General features: G+C 41.8%; 1 protein-coding gene across 9 annotated transcripts in view; it reads right to left on the reverse strand.

Annotated features, from left to right (window-relative positions):
* Window positions 1-457: 457 nt before the first annotated feature.
* The window catches only part of TNC (tenascin C), a 177,497-nt gene continuing 165,534 nt past the window's right edge, over window positions 458-12,420 (reverse strand). For all 9 annotated transcript variants that reach the window (XM_083807351.1, XM_083807350.1, XM_083807352.1 and 6 more), the window contains 10 exons: window positions 11,329-11,472; window positions 10,055-10,174; window positions 9,443-9,586; window positions 8,485-8,615; window positions 7,398-7,530; window positions 5,451-5,602; window positions 4,416-4,512; window positions 3,613-3,774; window positions 2,223-2,386; window positions 458-1,744 (listed from right to left, as the gene is read on the reverse strand). In XM_083807351.1, the coding sequence (XP_083663477.1) occupies window positions 1,634-1,744; window positions 2,223-2,386; window positions 3,613-3,774; window positions 4,416-4,512; window positions 5,451-5,602; window positions 7,398-7,530; window positions 8,485-8,615; window positions 9,443-9,586; window positions 10,055-10,174; window positions 11,329-11,472 (1,358 nt within the window). In that variant the 3' untranslated portion in view covers window positions 458-1,633. The remainder of the gene's footprint in view (window positions 1,745-2,222; window positions 2,387-3,612; window positions 3,775-4,415; window positions 4,513-5,450; window positions 5,603-7,397; window positions 7,531-8,484; window positions 8,616-9,442; window positions 9,587-10,054; window positions 10,175-11,328; window positions 11,473-12,420) is intronic.

Here is a 12,420-nt window from a genome sequence, read left to right on the forward strand (position 1 = left end):
GGGTGATGCCAGTTTGAGTCAAGACTGTGAACAAGATGGCCCAGGCACATAATCATTCCCAAGGGCTAACAAACACTCAGCTAAAGCTCTGAAATGCAAGAATTGAAGGATTGCAATAATATATACATATAGTAAGAAGAGACATTAGAAATTAGGAAGGAGAGACCCAATGGTGAAGGGAAGTGATTCCCTCCTTCCTTCCCTCCCTCTCTCCTGATTTTGGAGCTTTGTAGTGCTATTTTTCATGCACGCACACTTTTTATACCCTGTGTCAAATCAGCAATATGTGACCTTACTTTGTAGCACGTAGCGTGAAGTCTTATTCTCAGAGCTGATCAGATCACTCTGACTGAGAGCATCTTCCTTCCCAGCCACCTCCCAGTGTCGGCTGAGGAAGGGGCTGAAATACTTGTTCTGTTTGAAAAGTGCAACCTTGAAGCAGGGCAGAGAGACTGTGTTAAAACAAAAGATCTTTTATTGTCTCCAACTGAAGAGCATGATACAGAGGAACTACACAGAGGTTTCATTCATACAAAAAGAGAGCCCTTTATTTACACAAGTGTTCAAAGTCACTGGTGGTACCTAACAACTCTGTACTTTCCTTGCTTTCTTTTGTTAGTTCTTCCCACCTAGATGGAGCAAGCGTTGGTCAGTAACACTGAGAAAAACATGTAAAAGCTTTTGGGCAGGAAAAAAAAAGAAGTATGTTCTAAAAGAAATCAAATCCTTACAGGCCGTTCACTGTAACAAACCCAGAAGAATACTTACAGCCAACCACTAACAAAAGGAACAGTTTTCAGTACGGACTCAGCAGCCTGATCATTTTCAGCCTTCCTTTTACTTCCCCATGTAAGTAAATATACCCTGGACATGCACAAAATCAACATGTATGAAAAAAGGTAGAAATTTATTTAAAAGTAATTGTGCTTTTATTTTTTTAAAAAAATTTACAATCAGACACTGTCCTGCTGTGTTTCTGAAAGCATGGTTCTCATAAAAATGACAAAAACTTAGCTTATTATTATCATTATTATTATTACTTTGTCATTATATTAATAATATTAATTTTATGCTTAGGTTTAAAAATGTACTGCTTTCCCTTCCCCACCCCTTCCTTATCTGTGGTACTTGATATATATATAAAAAAGGCTTTCCAACAACCAAAGGATTTCAATTATATCTAATAATAATAATAATGATAATTAATCGTACACATTTCTGTGTGTAAAAATATGGCTGGTTCTAAAACAAACTACCAATATACAAAGCTGTTCTCCCTCCCCTACCCTGGGCCACCCAAGAGATAGTCAGACCATGGAAGAACTTCATCCCAGAGGCTGAGAAAAGAAAAATTAACAAAACAACATACACCCTTGAGATCACTGTCTTTGGCGTGAAGGACATTACTGGTGGGCGGCAGGAGCTGCTCTGCTGGAAACGCTGGGGCATGTAAGGCTTGTTGGTTGGACTGCTGCAGAAGCCTCTGTTGCGCCAAGGGGCACCAATGCTTTGGTACAACTGCCAGCTCCTCACACCCCTCCACCCCAGTGAAGCCAGAGGATTCCCCCACACCCCCTGTTCTCTGTCCCTCCCCCCATTGCCCTGCTTGTAGCCCTTTCACCACCCCAAGGCTTTATGCTCGCTTTCGTCTTCCTTCCAGATTTCGGAAGCTTGAGGGTCTCAGCTTCATCTCTGCGAACTGGATGGAGTACTCGTGGCCCTTCCAGTGGAACCAGTTTACACCCTGCAAAGACAAAGATGAAGCATGAGAAATCACACATCCATTTCTTCCTCTGCTGTCAGCCTTCAGTGCTCTCGTTTCGGACCTTGTTTTCTAACTTGGGAACAGAGACACAACAAAGTAAAGGGACTTTGGGAAGTACAGGGGCCACTAGCACACGTGGCCTGCACAAGTAAAGTCACAAGCTGTCCCCCAGAGCTGTCACTCTTTGCCTGGCCTTCATGGCACAAAGAACATTCTGTTTCACATGTTGTAAACTATGATTGTTCCTGGCAGACTTTAGAAAAAAAAGTGGAAAACGATACAAAACCATCAGTATTTCCCCAGCTGACAAGAAATTCTTGTTTTGTGAGCAACTGTCTGTTGTTTGGGGTGTGGGCTTGTTTGGTGGGCCTCTCACTAGCTGAACCACTGGACAGATCCATAATTGCAATTCCCCTTCTTCTCATGCAGTATGGAAGCCTTCAGACACCAAACTCACCTGACTGTGGTTGTTGTCACCATATCTGCCCATCAGATTGACTCGGTGACAGTTCTTGTACCAGAATGCACCCTTGTATGACAAAGCACAGTTGGTGATAGCAGAATCATTGTCCTTGTCAAAGGTAGAGAAGGATCTGCCGTTATGGTAGGTCATGGAGTCACCTAGGTGGGGACGACAAAAGAAAGAGCAAGGTCAGTGGCTTGTGTGGTTTAGATTACATGGGAGTGACCATTCTGCACAAAATTTTGGACTGTGTGTCTAAGTTATTTCAAAATTGACTTGGTTTGCTTCAGAAGGAAGTACACAGTCTTTTGTTGTTGAAGGCAACTCAAACATTTTTCCAGGTGGTCTGTAACCCCCAAGTCATTCAGTGATTATTCACACAGCTGTTTCTGCACGTCTAGCTGGAAGCTGGACTTTGGTCCTGAACAGAAGGCAGTGTGAACAGACCGAGCCCAAATGGACCTCCATAAAGTGTGGGCCAAAACCAAAGGAGTCTCCACACTTAGCTGGTCCATGCAATTAAGACACCCATCTTCATTAGCCCAAAACACAGAAGGAGAAATGTCTGCCTGCTGCTGACTTCCCACTCCCAAGGCCTGGGTACTGGTTTATGGATGGGTACAGTGGGAGCAGCCTTCAGTGCCTACGTGCCATAGGATCTGTGTTACTGTAGCCGTTAACCTTAGCCCTAAGCACTGACAAAGAGGAAGCAGGACTGAATCCTAATCTCTGTAGCAGCTGATACTGCTCTGCATCATTGTGTTTGCCCTAAGCAGACATTAATTCTACTGCTGCTTATCAAACTTTGTCCACTTCCTTATCAACTGTGCAGAAAGTTCATGTCAAGGTCACAGAACAGAGTCTGCATGCATCTTTGTGGTCTGGTTTTTGCACTTTACAGCAGTATTTCCCTTTAAGACACTCTCTGGAGCTGGATTTCTCTCTTAGTCCTCTGAAGCACTGAAGAGGACCCAGTAAGGGCTGCAAACATTACCCCAGTATGACAAAAGGCAGATAATTTGTTCAGCAAAATTAGAAACCATGTTTTAGCAGTACTTGGCTGCATATTCCACTAACGAGATGAGACTATGCCAAGTTATTATTAGCTGTATAAATGACAGTCAAGCATTGACCAAGTGAGATATGTGGCTGTTTAATATACTTGTTTATATTCTGTCATAAGTATGCCATAAAAAGTGGCACCTAAATGACTGGAGGGTTTAGAATAGAAACATAAAAGATATTGTTATTTTCATATTTTCAAATGCCTGACATACAAGAAAGAGGTACCTGCTGTGATGCTCATCTGCAACATTCACACACTGGTAGCTTGAGCCAACTGGGAGGACATTGAAGAACAGAAGCAAAAAATATTTCAGCTTACCTGCTGTGCCGCTGTACCCATCCACTCTTAGCCGGTACCGGGTCTTCGAGTCCCCGACGCTGAACTTGTCGTACACAGCGTAAGCTGTCTCGCCTCTGTCTCGCAGATCCACACGCAGTTCATACTGGCCCTGAGAAGTGATTTTGTGGAGGTTCTCAAGACCTGTGGGAATACATGAATGATACATTTGTCTTATAAAGGGTGTTTAACTGGCCTGTATAGATACACCAGGACATCAACACTGGTTAGGAAGGTGAGCTATTTCAGCTTTACGGTAATGTTGGTGTAAAACCAAAGAGAAACAGGCAGATTTAGAGACCTTCTCAGCCCTTCGAATCACAGCAGCATGAAGCCCTTTGGGAGATGTAATCAAAGCTGGTGCTGTGTGATTATCTTTCATTTGTGAGCAAATAAAATGTAGTGCAATCTTTGGACATTTGCTTTTTACTTCTATTTACCCCACTTCACTTTGTTAGGTCATGTACTCTTGTTGGGAACGCCCTAGGAGTACAGCAAGGTTTGCAGTTGCTTCTCAGGTTACTTTCTGACTTCTTACAGAGTACCACTGGGCATTGGTTTGGTACATTCAGTGACCCAAGTGTGACATTTATGAACTGCAACTGAAGGGTTGGACCTGGCAATCTGTCTGCCCTGCAGCATGCTGTGCTGAGTCTCCTTTGCCTGGACTATGTTCTCCTTTACAAATACTCTTGCCAGCTGAATGGAGGCTTCCAAGTGTCTCCTAGACTTCTGGGCTCTGTTTGTGTTTTCTTTTTAAAATAAGATAAATTCTTGGCACTTACCTATCCAGAATTCATCCTTAGGATCTCCAAAGCCAGCCACATAACTCTTCCAGTTCTTGTAGAAATCTTCCTTTCCATTTTGGCGCCTCAGGAATACCTACAACCACAGCATGCAGATGTTATTGTCAAACCGCCTTTGACAGAAGGGACACCAGCAACGTGGCTTTTACAAATGCAGAGCTTGGCATCACTGCTCCCCTGCCCCTATCACTCAAAGCAGCAGTCTCACTGCAATTGTTCCAAGTCAGGTTAACCTTCTTTGTATTTTTTAGGTAAGTCTTCTCCACTGTGTTCCCAGGATCCCCCGTGTGATGTGGTCTTTTATTTTGTATTCTCTGCTTTTTTAATGGCCCCACACAGCTCTGTATTTTTCAACCAAGCCTTTCTACATCCCCGTCTTCTACCCATGCATTTCTCCAGTTCCTTCTTCCTTTCCCTGCCCTGGATCCCTCTGTCATGTTCATATTTGAGGATGCCAGCACAGACAGCTGGCATTTTTGCTGCCATTCATTTGTTGTCCGGGTGGGATGCAGCCTCTGTAACAGCCTGGGAATCCTGGCCAGCCACCACGTCGTGTGGCTGCTGAACAAATGCTTTCTCTGACCTGGTTCCCCCCGCTGTAAAGAGGGCACCTCTGCTTTAATATCATTCACTCTCCCATCTAAATTGTGTGAGTCCACCCTTGTCTCACCTAATTATCTACTTAAAAGGTATTTAAGATGGTCATTTCAGCTACCTGTCCATCCAGTGAAGAGAGAGATCAGGGTTTTGGGGCAGCAATTCATGCCTTTCTAAGTGCTGACCTGGAGACATCTGTCCCTCCTCCAGCTACAGAGAGCTAACAACCTCACTTCTAGGCACCTAGGTGTCCTATCTGTGATAAAATTTGCCAAATTTATAGACAAGTCAGCTCTATTCTGATAATAGAGCTCTGTGAGTGACACTGTAGGAACACAGGGATGGGATCTGCTACTCCTGCTCTTGGCATAGGCAGATGAATGCGAGGGTGGCATGGGCTCCCTCCCCCTTACTCACAATCCATCCGCCCCCATCTTCGGCCATGTCACAGAAGACTTGCAGCGGCTGGGTCCTGTCCCCATTCAGATAAATTGTGTAGAGCCCAGAGGTGACTTCTCCATTCAGGAGAGCCTGTGAGCAGTCTTTAGGGTAAGGATAGAGAAGACCAGCTGCATGAAAGAGAAAAGACAAAACAGTCCTTAAGAAATCAGCAATTACAACGAACCTGCGGAACTTAAATGACTCATGAAAATCTGTGGTGGGTCAATGGCATGGCCAGGTACAGAGCCCAGGAACTGGCTTGTAATTGCTAGCCTACACACAAAAAATTTACAGTTAGACACAAGATGATATACATTTTTCTTTTGAGTAAGCTTTTACACATCTGTCTACACTTTTGGAAGATTTGTGAAGGCCAAATAAGTACTTCCTGCTATGATGGGAATCTATCTGCCAGCTAAATATTTGAATGGCATGCCCTATGTTTACAGCACCTTTTGGGTAAAATCAAATTTACCAGTCTTTGATTATGTGACAGAGAAGGAAGGTGGAAATGGAAAAGCAGAACTACAACCAAAAATAAATAAATTGGGCTTTGTTTTGCTAGCAAATACAATATTAAATACTATAAGACCAACCTTTTAAAAAACAAAAGTGACAATAAAGCTTGAAACTACACGGAAATGTCATCAAGCATTTCTTTCTGATAATTAATAGTATTGTCACAGCCAGGGCAATTTCTAACTCCAAAAAACTTTTTTTTTTTCTTTATAAATCCACTTTTTATAAATCCACCATTAACTTTTGTAGCCAATGGTCTAATTAATTAAGTGATGTTCTTGGTATGTCCATCAGAGAGGTTTTAGCAGTTGCTGCTCACAGAGTGGCTGCTCCCCTTCCAGTGTGCTGCATTTCACTGTCTGTGCCTTGGCTACAGAGAATTAGCAACAGCTTTGGGATGTGGGGAAAAGCAGCTCTCTGCAGGGAGTGTTTCCCTCTCTCCTTCAGTGTTTACCTCTCACTGAAACTAACGGGATGCCTGCATACGTTTAATGTTAAGCCCAGACTCCAGCATCTGTCTGGACAAGGCTGATGCTGCATTTGCTTGGGGCAAGGAACCTCATTCAGTCCCTGTTTATGGTCAATTTGCCAAATGTCACTTAAATACATGCAGATTTAATTCTATTTTTGGTTGCAGACCCCAGCCTGTTGGTGGTATTCACCCTGCTTTACACAAGGGCTGACTGTGAGCAGACTCGGGGCAATGTGACTTTTATGAGCACTTTTGTGAGTCCTTGGGCTGACGTTGGTGTAAGGGTGGAAGGAGCAATGGAACCAGCCGAAGGGCCTGCTGGGTCTGAAAGGCTAGAAGCCGTGAAAAGTGAGACAAATGACAGGCAAGGCTTTCACAGTTAATACTGAGCAACATTTTATTTTCCTTGCCATCAAAAGATGTGTCCATGAGACCAGTGACTGCCAGATATGTCAACTATGAAGTGACCTTCAGAGAACCCAATCTATTCTGGCACTCGGCTTGCTGGAGAGCTGTCCCTTTAGAGTTGGAACAGACATGCCAGCATCACCATTTGAAAATTGATCTCAGAGAGAGGAGAAAAAAACCTGTCCAGAAATTCTGCTCTGAGGACTGCTGAACTGATTTTTATGTCTGTACATGTGTTTTGCCTCATTTCAACCTAAACTGCAGATTTGTTTTAACAGATTGCTGCACATCAATACAGAGATAAATCAGGGTGTCTGTCTGGATTTTAAAAAGTAATGTCCCTTTTAGCATTTTACATGGGAAAGGCAGGATGTTTCATCAGAAAGAGGACTGTAGAGATGATGTGGATGTATATAAAGAAATTAATTTCAACCTGACAGTTTGGGGGAAGCAGATGGCACTAGGACTTAGGGAGAACAGGGACTTTTGCACTTTCAGCTGCTTACACACTCTAACGTCCTTACTTGTGGTGAAAATAGTCTGGATTGTTCTGCTCTTCAGGTGTCTGTTCAGTGCCTGGAGTTTTACCGTGTACTGGGTAGAGGGACTCAGCTCTGCCAAGGTGTAGGAAGTTGTCTCAGGGTCTAGGATGACTTCCTATGGGATAAATAATACAGGGAAACCTCAGTGAGAAAATTAAAAGTGGACTTGCAACATATTTTAGTTTGTCAGATTATTTGTGGTAATTATCATGATATTTTAACCATTTAAATTATTTAATACATAACTTGTATTTCTCAAAGATTTTCATCATGCTAACATTATTTAGAAAAGCTGTCTGGAAATGAATGTTAAATGTCATAGTGTGTAAGTAGTGTGGTTTAAAAACAGGTCAGTATAAACGTTTACATGCCTTGAATGTTCATATTGTATACATGTCTCTGTGAAACTCATAAAAAATTAGGCAGGAACACCCTTTAGGACAAGCCTGGAAATATCAGCCTCTAGTCCTCAAAAGTTTTTTCTTTGTAACTATAAAGGACTGATTTTCAGTCTGCTCAGGTAATCTGCTTTCCTGAAAATCAGAACCCTTTCTGACATCCCAGGCTGGCCATTCAAAGTCATCTGTCATTTTTGCTGGGAATTACTTCATACAAGTCTAAGCATCTAGATTAAACCAGTCATGTAGGAACAAAATAAAATTATTAGAGAGCAAGAGGCATTTCCAAAGGCCTTAGGCACCTCACTCACACAAGGCTGGATTCTCCAGGGTTAAGAAAAGGCAATCCCATTCTATGGGGTTGTGAGTTTACTCCATGACACAGGTTTGGAATAAGAGAAAACAGTTGCATGTGCCTTTATCGTTATTGCTGAGAGATGACCGTCAAAATTCAGGCTGCAAATGAGCTTCTGTTTCAGGATATAATTTAAGAAAGTACTTAAGCAGGTTTTAAATCCATTCATGTTCAAGCTAGCACTGTAAAACGTACATAGTATTTTACCATGTTTAACTTAAGGCACGTGCTTATGTCCCAGTGCTGGGCACTTTTGAGCATCTCTACTGCCTAGTACTGAGGCACAGACCTTCTGGTTTGGATGTAAGTGCTATACCTTGACTTTGCCATCAACAGACTCGTAGATCAGGAGATAACCAGTGACAGGAGCACGTGGAGGCCTCCAAGTTATCACAGCTGTTTCTGACTGAACCTCAGTGGCACTTAAATCTCTTGGAGCATCCATTCCTGAAGGAGAGAGTAGACCAATTGCAATCACATTGACACAGAGCTTAGTACAGGGGCTGTCTTATGAGCAGGGTATTAAAACAGGCCAGGAAAACAAGCTTTCCCTCTGCAGAAATTTGAAATTAAAAAAAAATTCACCTTAAATTTTGTGATTTAAAAATACTTTCCCTTTTGGAAGTTTTAAAATACAGATATTTACTTTATTTAAGTTAAAAAATTGGCTTGTCTCAGGTATGTTAGTTTATAAACAGCTACATTGGAATGTCTTTTGTAACAAAACTGTGCCTTTCAATATTTCACACAAGACAGATCAGTATTTCCATATTCCCAGGAAAAAAACTTTGGTTCCAATGATGCCTCTTTTGAACAGGTAAACCTTTCACAGTTGATCTTGCTACAGACTCCCTTCACCATAATTATAACTGACTTTGCTCTTGGCTTTCTAGTAAACTCCCTGGGACAAGTCAAGTAACTTTCTATGCTCAGGAAAACGAGAAAGTGCATGATTTCATTGATGTTCATGAGTCATAAGGATGAAACCAACTGGATACATTCAGCACTGGTACCCCAACATTAGCCCCCAAAGATGCAGCTACTGCTATTGTGAGAATCTGTAGAATTGGTGACAGAAAACCACCTCCTGAGCCAGCCACACCAGCCTTGTATCAGGGAAAATCTTCTGAAAACGCTATCAAAATTCAAGTTTGTAGTAAAAAAAATTATCAACGTGCTGGCTGACTTTATGGTAGTAGAGAAAAGTAGGCCTGGTAGGACTGGGAGAGATGGCAGCTCTCCCCCTCTCCCTGCAGTGAGGTGGGAGACAGCACCTGTAGTGAACTGGGTGGAGAGGGTCTCGCTTTTTTGCGTGTCCTTCACTGCATGGACGCTCAGTGTATACTCAGTTGCAGGTCGAAGGCCATTCAGGTCATACTCCACAGTGTTTCCTGATACCATCTGAGTAACTTCTGGCTCTAGGAAAAAAAAAAAAAAACACAGAAGAGAACACAGTATTATTCAGACATGTCATTATGTGCTCAACTCCACGCTCCACTCAGTGATCATTTTGTTATCAGCTGGGAGCCAAGTGCAAAACAGTGAAAACTCAGAGCTTGTCTCTGCTTACACCTCCACTGAATCTGAATTAACAGAAAAAACCTTTCTCTAAAAGTATTAGCACTCTCTAGTGTTCATATGAATTATAACACCATGTGTTCTTTTCAAGAATATTGGTGACCTTTGTTCATGGCTGAATAAGGAATGCATAACTAAAATTATGTTATTTGAAATGCTTCAAGCAAGGCTTCTCCATCAAGTAACAGCCCTGCTCCCCTTCCCCCTTGGGCCTGTCCTCCTAGAACCACATTGCTGCACCCATTTCTGAGCAACTCTTGAGAGCCATAACACCATCAGCTCCCTGACCCATCACTAACTCTTCTTACCATCCTCAGAAGCATAGGAGACAACATAGTTATCCACAGCAGCAATTGCTGGCTGCCAGGTTGCCAGAGCCTCCGAGTCTGTAATGTTCACCACCACCAATCCTGATGGGCTGTCCAGAGCTGAAAGAAAGAGGATAGCAGGCTGAAAGGATTTGACAAATACTCTCGGCTCTGTGCAATTCTGTGTTGTAACTATATGATATTAAATGTGCAAACTTTTCTGCTTGATGCAGAAGCTTTTATGATTCCTTTTGGAACAGTGCAGCTCTGCAGCAGAGACATCAGTGCCTATTAACAGACACCAAATGCATCCACTGGAAAGGGAGGTCAATGCATGAAAAGATTAAATGCTGGGAACAGATGTAACTAACTACATTCTCAGATCACTCTTGATATCAATCTTAGCAGCTTTGACAGAGCTGACATATTTCTCTCAACACCCTCAGGTCTGGACTGCTTTTTGGAGCAAAATCATGAGACAGAGCTTGGAAAAATAACCATCGTGACAGCAATTGATAGCCACTGTGACCTTCCACCAGCTTGCCCTCCATGTTTAAAAATAAACCAAACATCGTGCTAACCATCCAAATTCCCCAAACATCCTGCCTTGCTTCGTCATGGGACATTATTTTGCACCTAGTTTTATGCTCCTGCACTGGGAGAGATGCCTGCCCCCAGTACAGCTAGAATAGACTATAAATTGGCTATAAATTTCATCTTATTATCCAATATGCATCATCTTGTCCTTGCCACAGTTCTCATTTGTCAGACTCCAAAAAAGAATGAATGAACAAGACTTCAAGGTGGCAACAACAGGACCATAGTGGAACCTTATTTTCCATAGGGATATTTAAAGATAGATTGAAGAAGTGAGAGTTTTTGTGCTTAGGACACAGTCTGGAACTTGAGAGATATGGAGAACACACAACAGAAGCTGGGCTGAACTGCTCAGCTGTTCTGTTTTCCCACATCTGCAAAATAGGATTAATTAAACTTCTGTTGTTTTCTGATGTATTAGGACTGTGAACACATGAATTGTCTCTGTCATATAGAAAGTTAGTTCAGCTTTAGCAGAATGGAAGCCTGATCAAACTTACAAGGTCTCCACTCATCTTAAATACAGACACAAAGGGAGAGTGGATAAGAAAAAAGTCCTACAGTTTGTGTGGATGGCAGAAGTGGGATCTCAGTGGGTCTTCAGCTCCATTTCTTGAGTCTCTCCTATGGCACAGACAATGTATTTGAAAACCTGCTATTTCTTCTTTATGTATTACCTGTTTTCAGAATTCCAGAGATGGGTTCACTTTCTTCAAAGCCTTTCACAGAGATGATATTAACGTTATAGTCTACACCTGGGACTAACTTCACCAACTTGGTCCTTGTCTTGCTTCCATCTACTGTAACAACATTGGGAGTACCTAGGATGAACACAAGTGCCAAAGGATTAATGGCAATTCTCTAGTAAATGCTCGAAGGATGTGTTTCAAGTTAAACACACTGTGATCAACATGGATGTATATGTTTGTACAGAGCAAGGTGAATTTTTCACCAGTAAATTACAACCACTGATGTCAAGGGGCAGCCTTGGGAAAAGGCCACATATTAGGCCAAATATTATTTATATTTGTTATATAAAGGCCATATTGTGGCCATTACACCTGAATCTAAGATACTGCTTTCTGTTTTTAACTAGTGTAATGTCAACAGTAAGAAAAAATAATTCTGTTTAGAAAAGTAACATAATTTATTCTGAAAACACAGTACTGTCTACATACAAGTTCTTACACCTGTGAGGACAGGACTTGCTAGTTTAGATCTGCTTTGTTTCTTGTAGGGGATGAACAGAGATAAACTTTCTCTTTCACCCATCTTCTTTCATATAAAGATATATCTTATATCATTTTAAGCTGTGAAGACTTAGGACAGATGCCTATTTCAAATTCTGGGTTTATTCCAGCAAAACACTTAGGCAAGTGCCTAATTTTATGACTGTAGATTTCTCTGTAGATTTCTTTTGTGTATCATTATGTATTTAAAGCTGCATGTGTGCTTACATACTACATTATCCAGAGGCCTATATCTTTACCTGTCTTATTCAACAGCATTTCTTTATGGTCCTGGTGTCTGTAGTGTTTGCTTTTTAGTTGCTTCTTTTCAGGGATGTCCCTAAGTTATGCTAAAAATTTGCTTAAGTATAGGAAGTTTTTTAAGCTGAACACTAAAACAGAGATATAATAGATGGAGTGAAATAACACTGGGGAGCGCTAAGAAAAATCACTACCTTTGAAAAGTATTACAACCATGGATTATGATTATTATTTCTGAGGGCCATCTTTTGCTCATAAAATGCCTACAAAATAACAAGG

The sequence above is a fragment of the Anser anser genome (assembly GCF_964211835.1).
Source record: "Anser anser genome assembly, chromosome: 21".
Taxonomy (NCBI): domain Eukaryota; kingdom Metazoa; phylum Chordata; class Aves; order Anseriformes; family Anatidae; genus Anser; species Anser anser.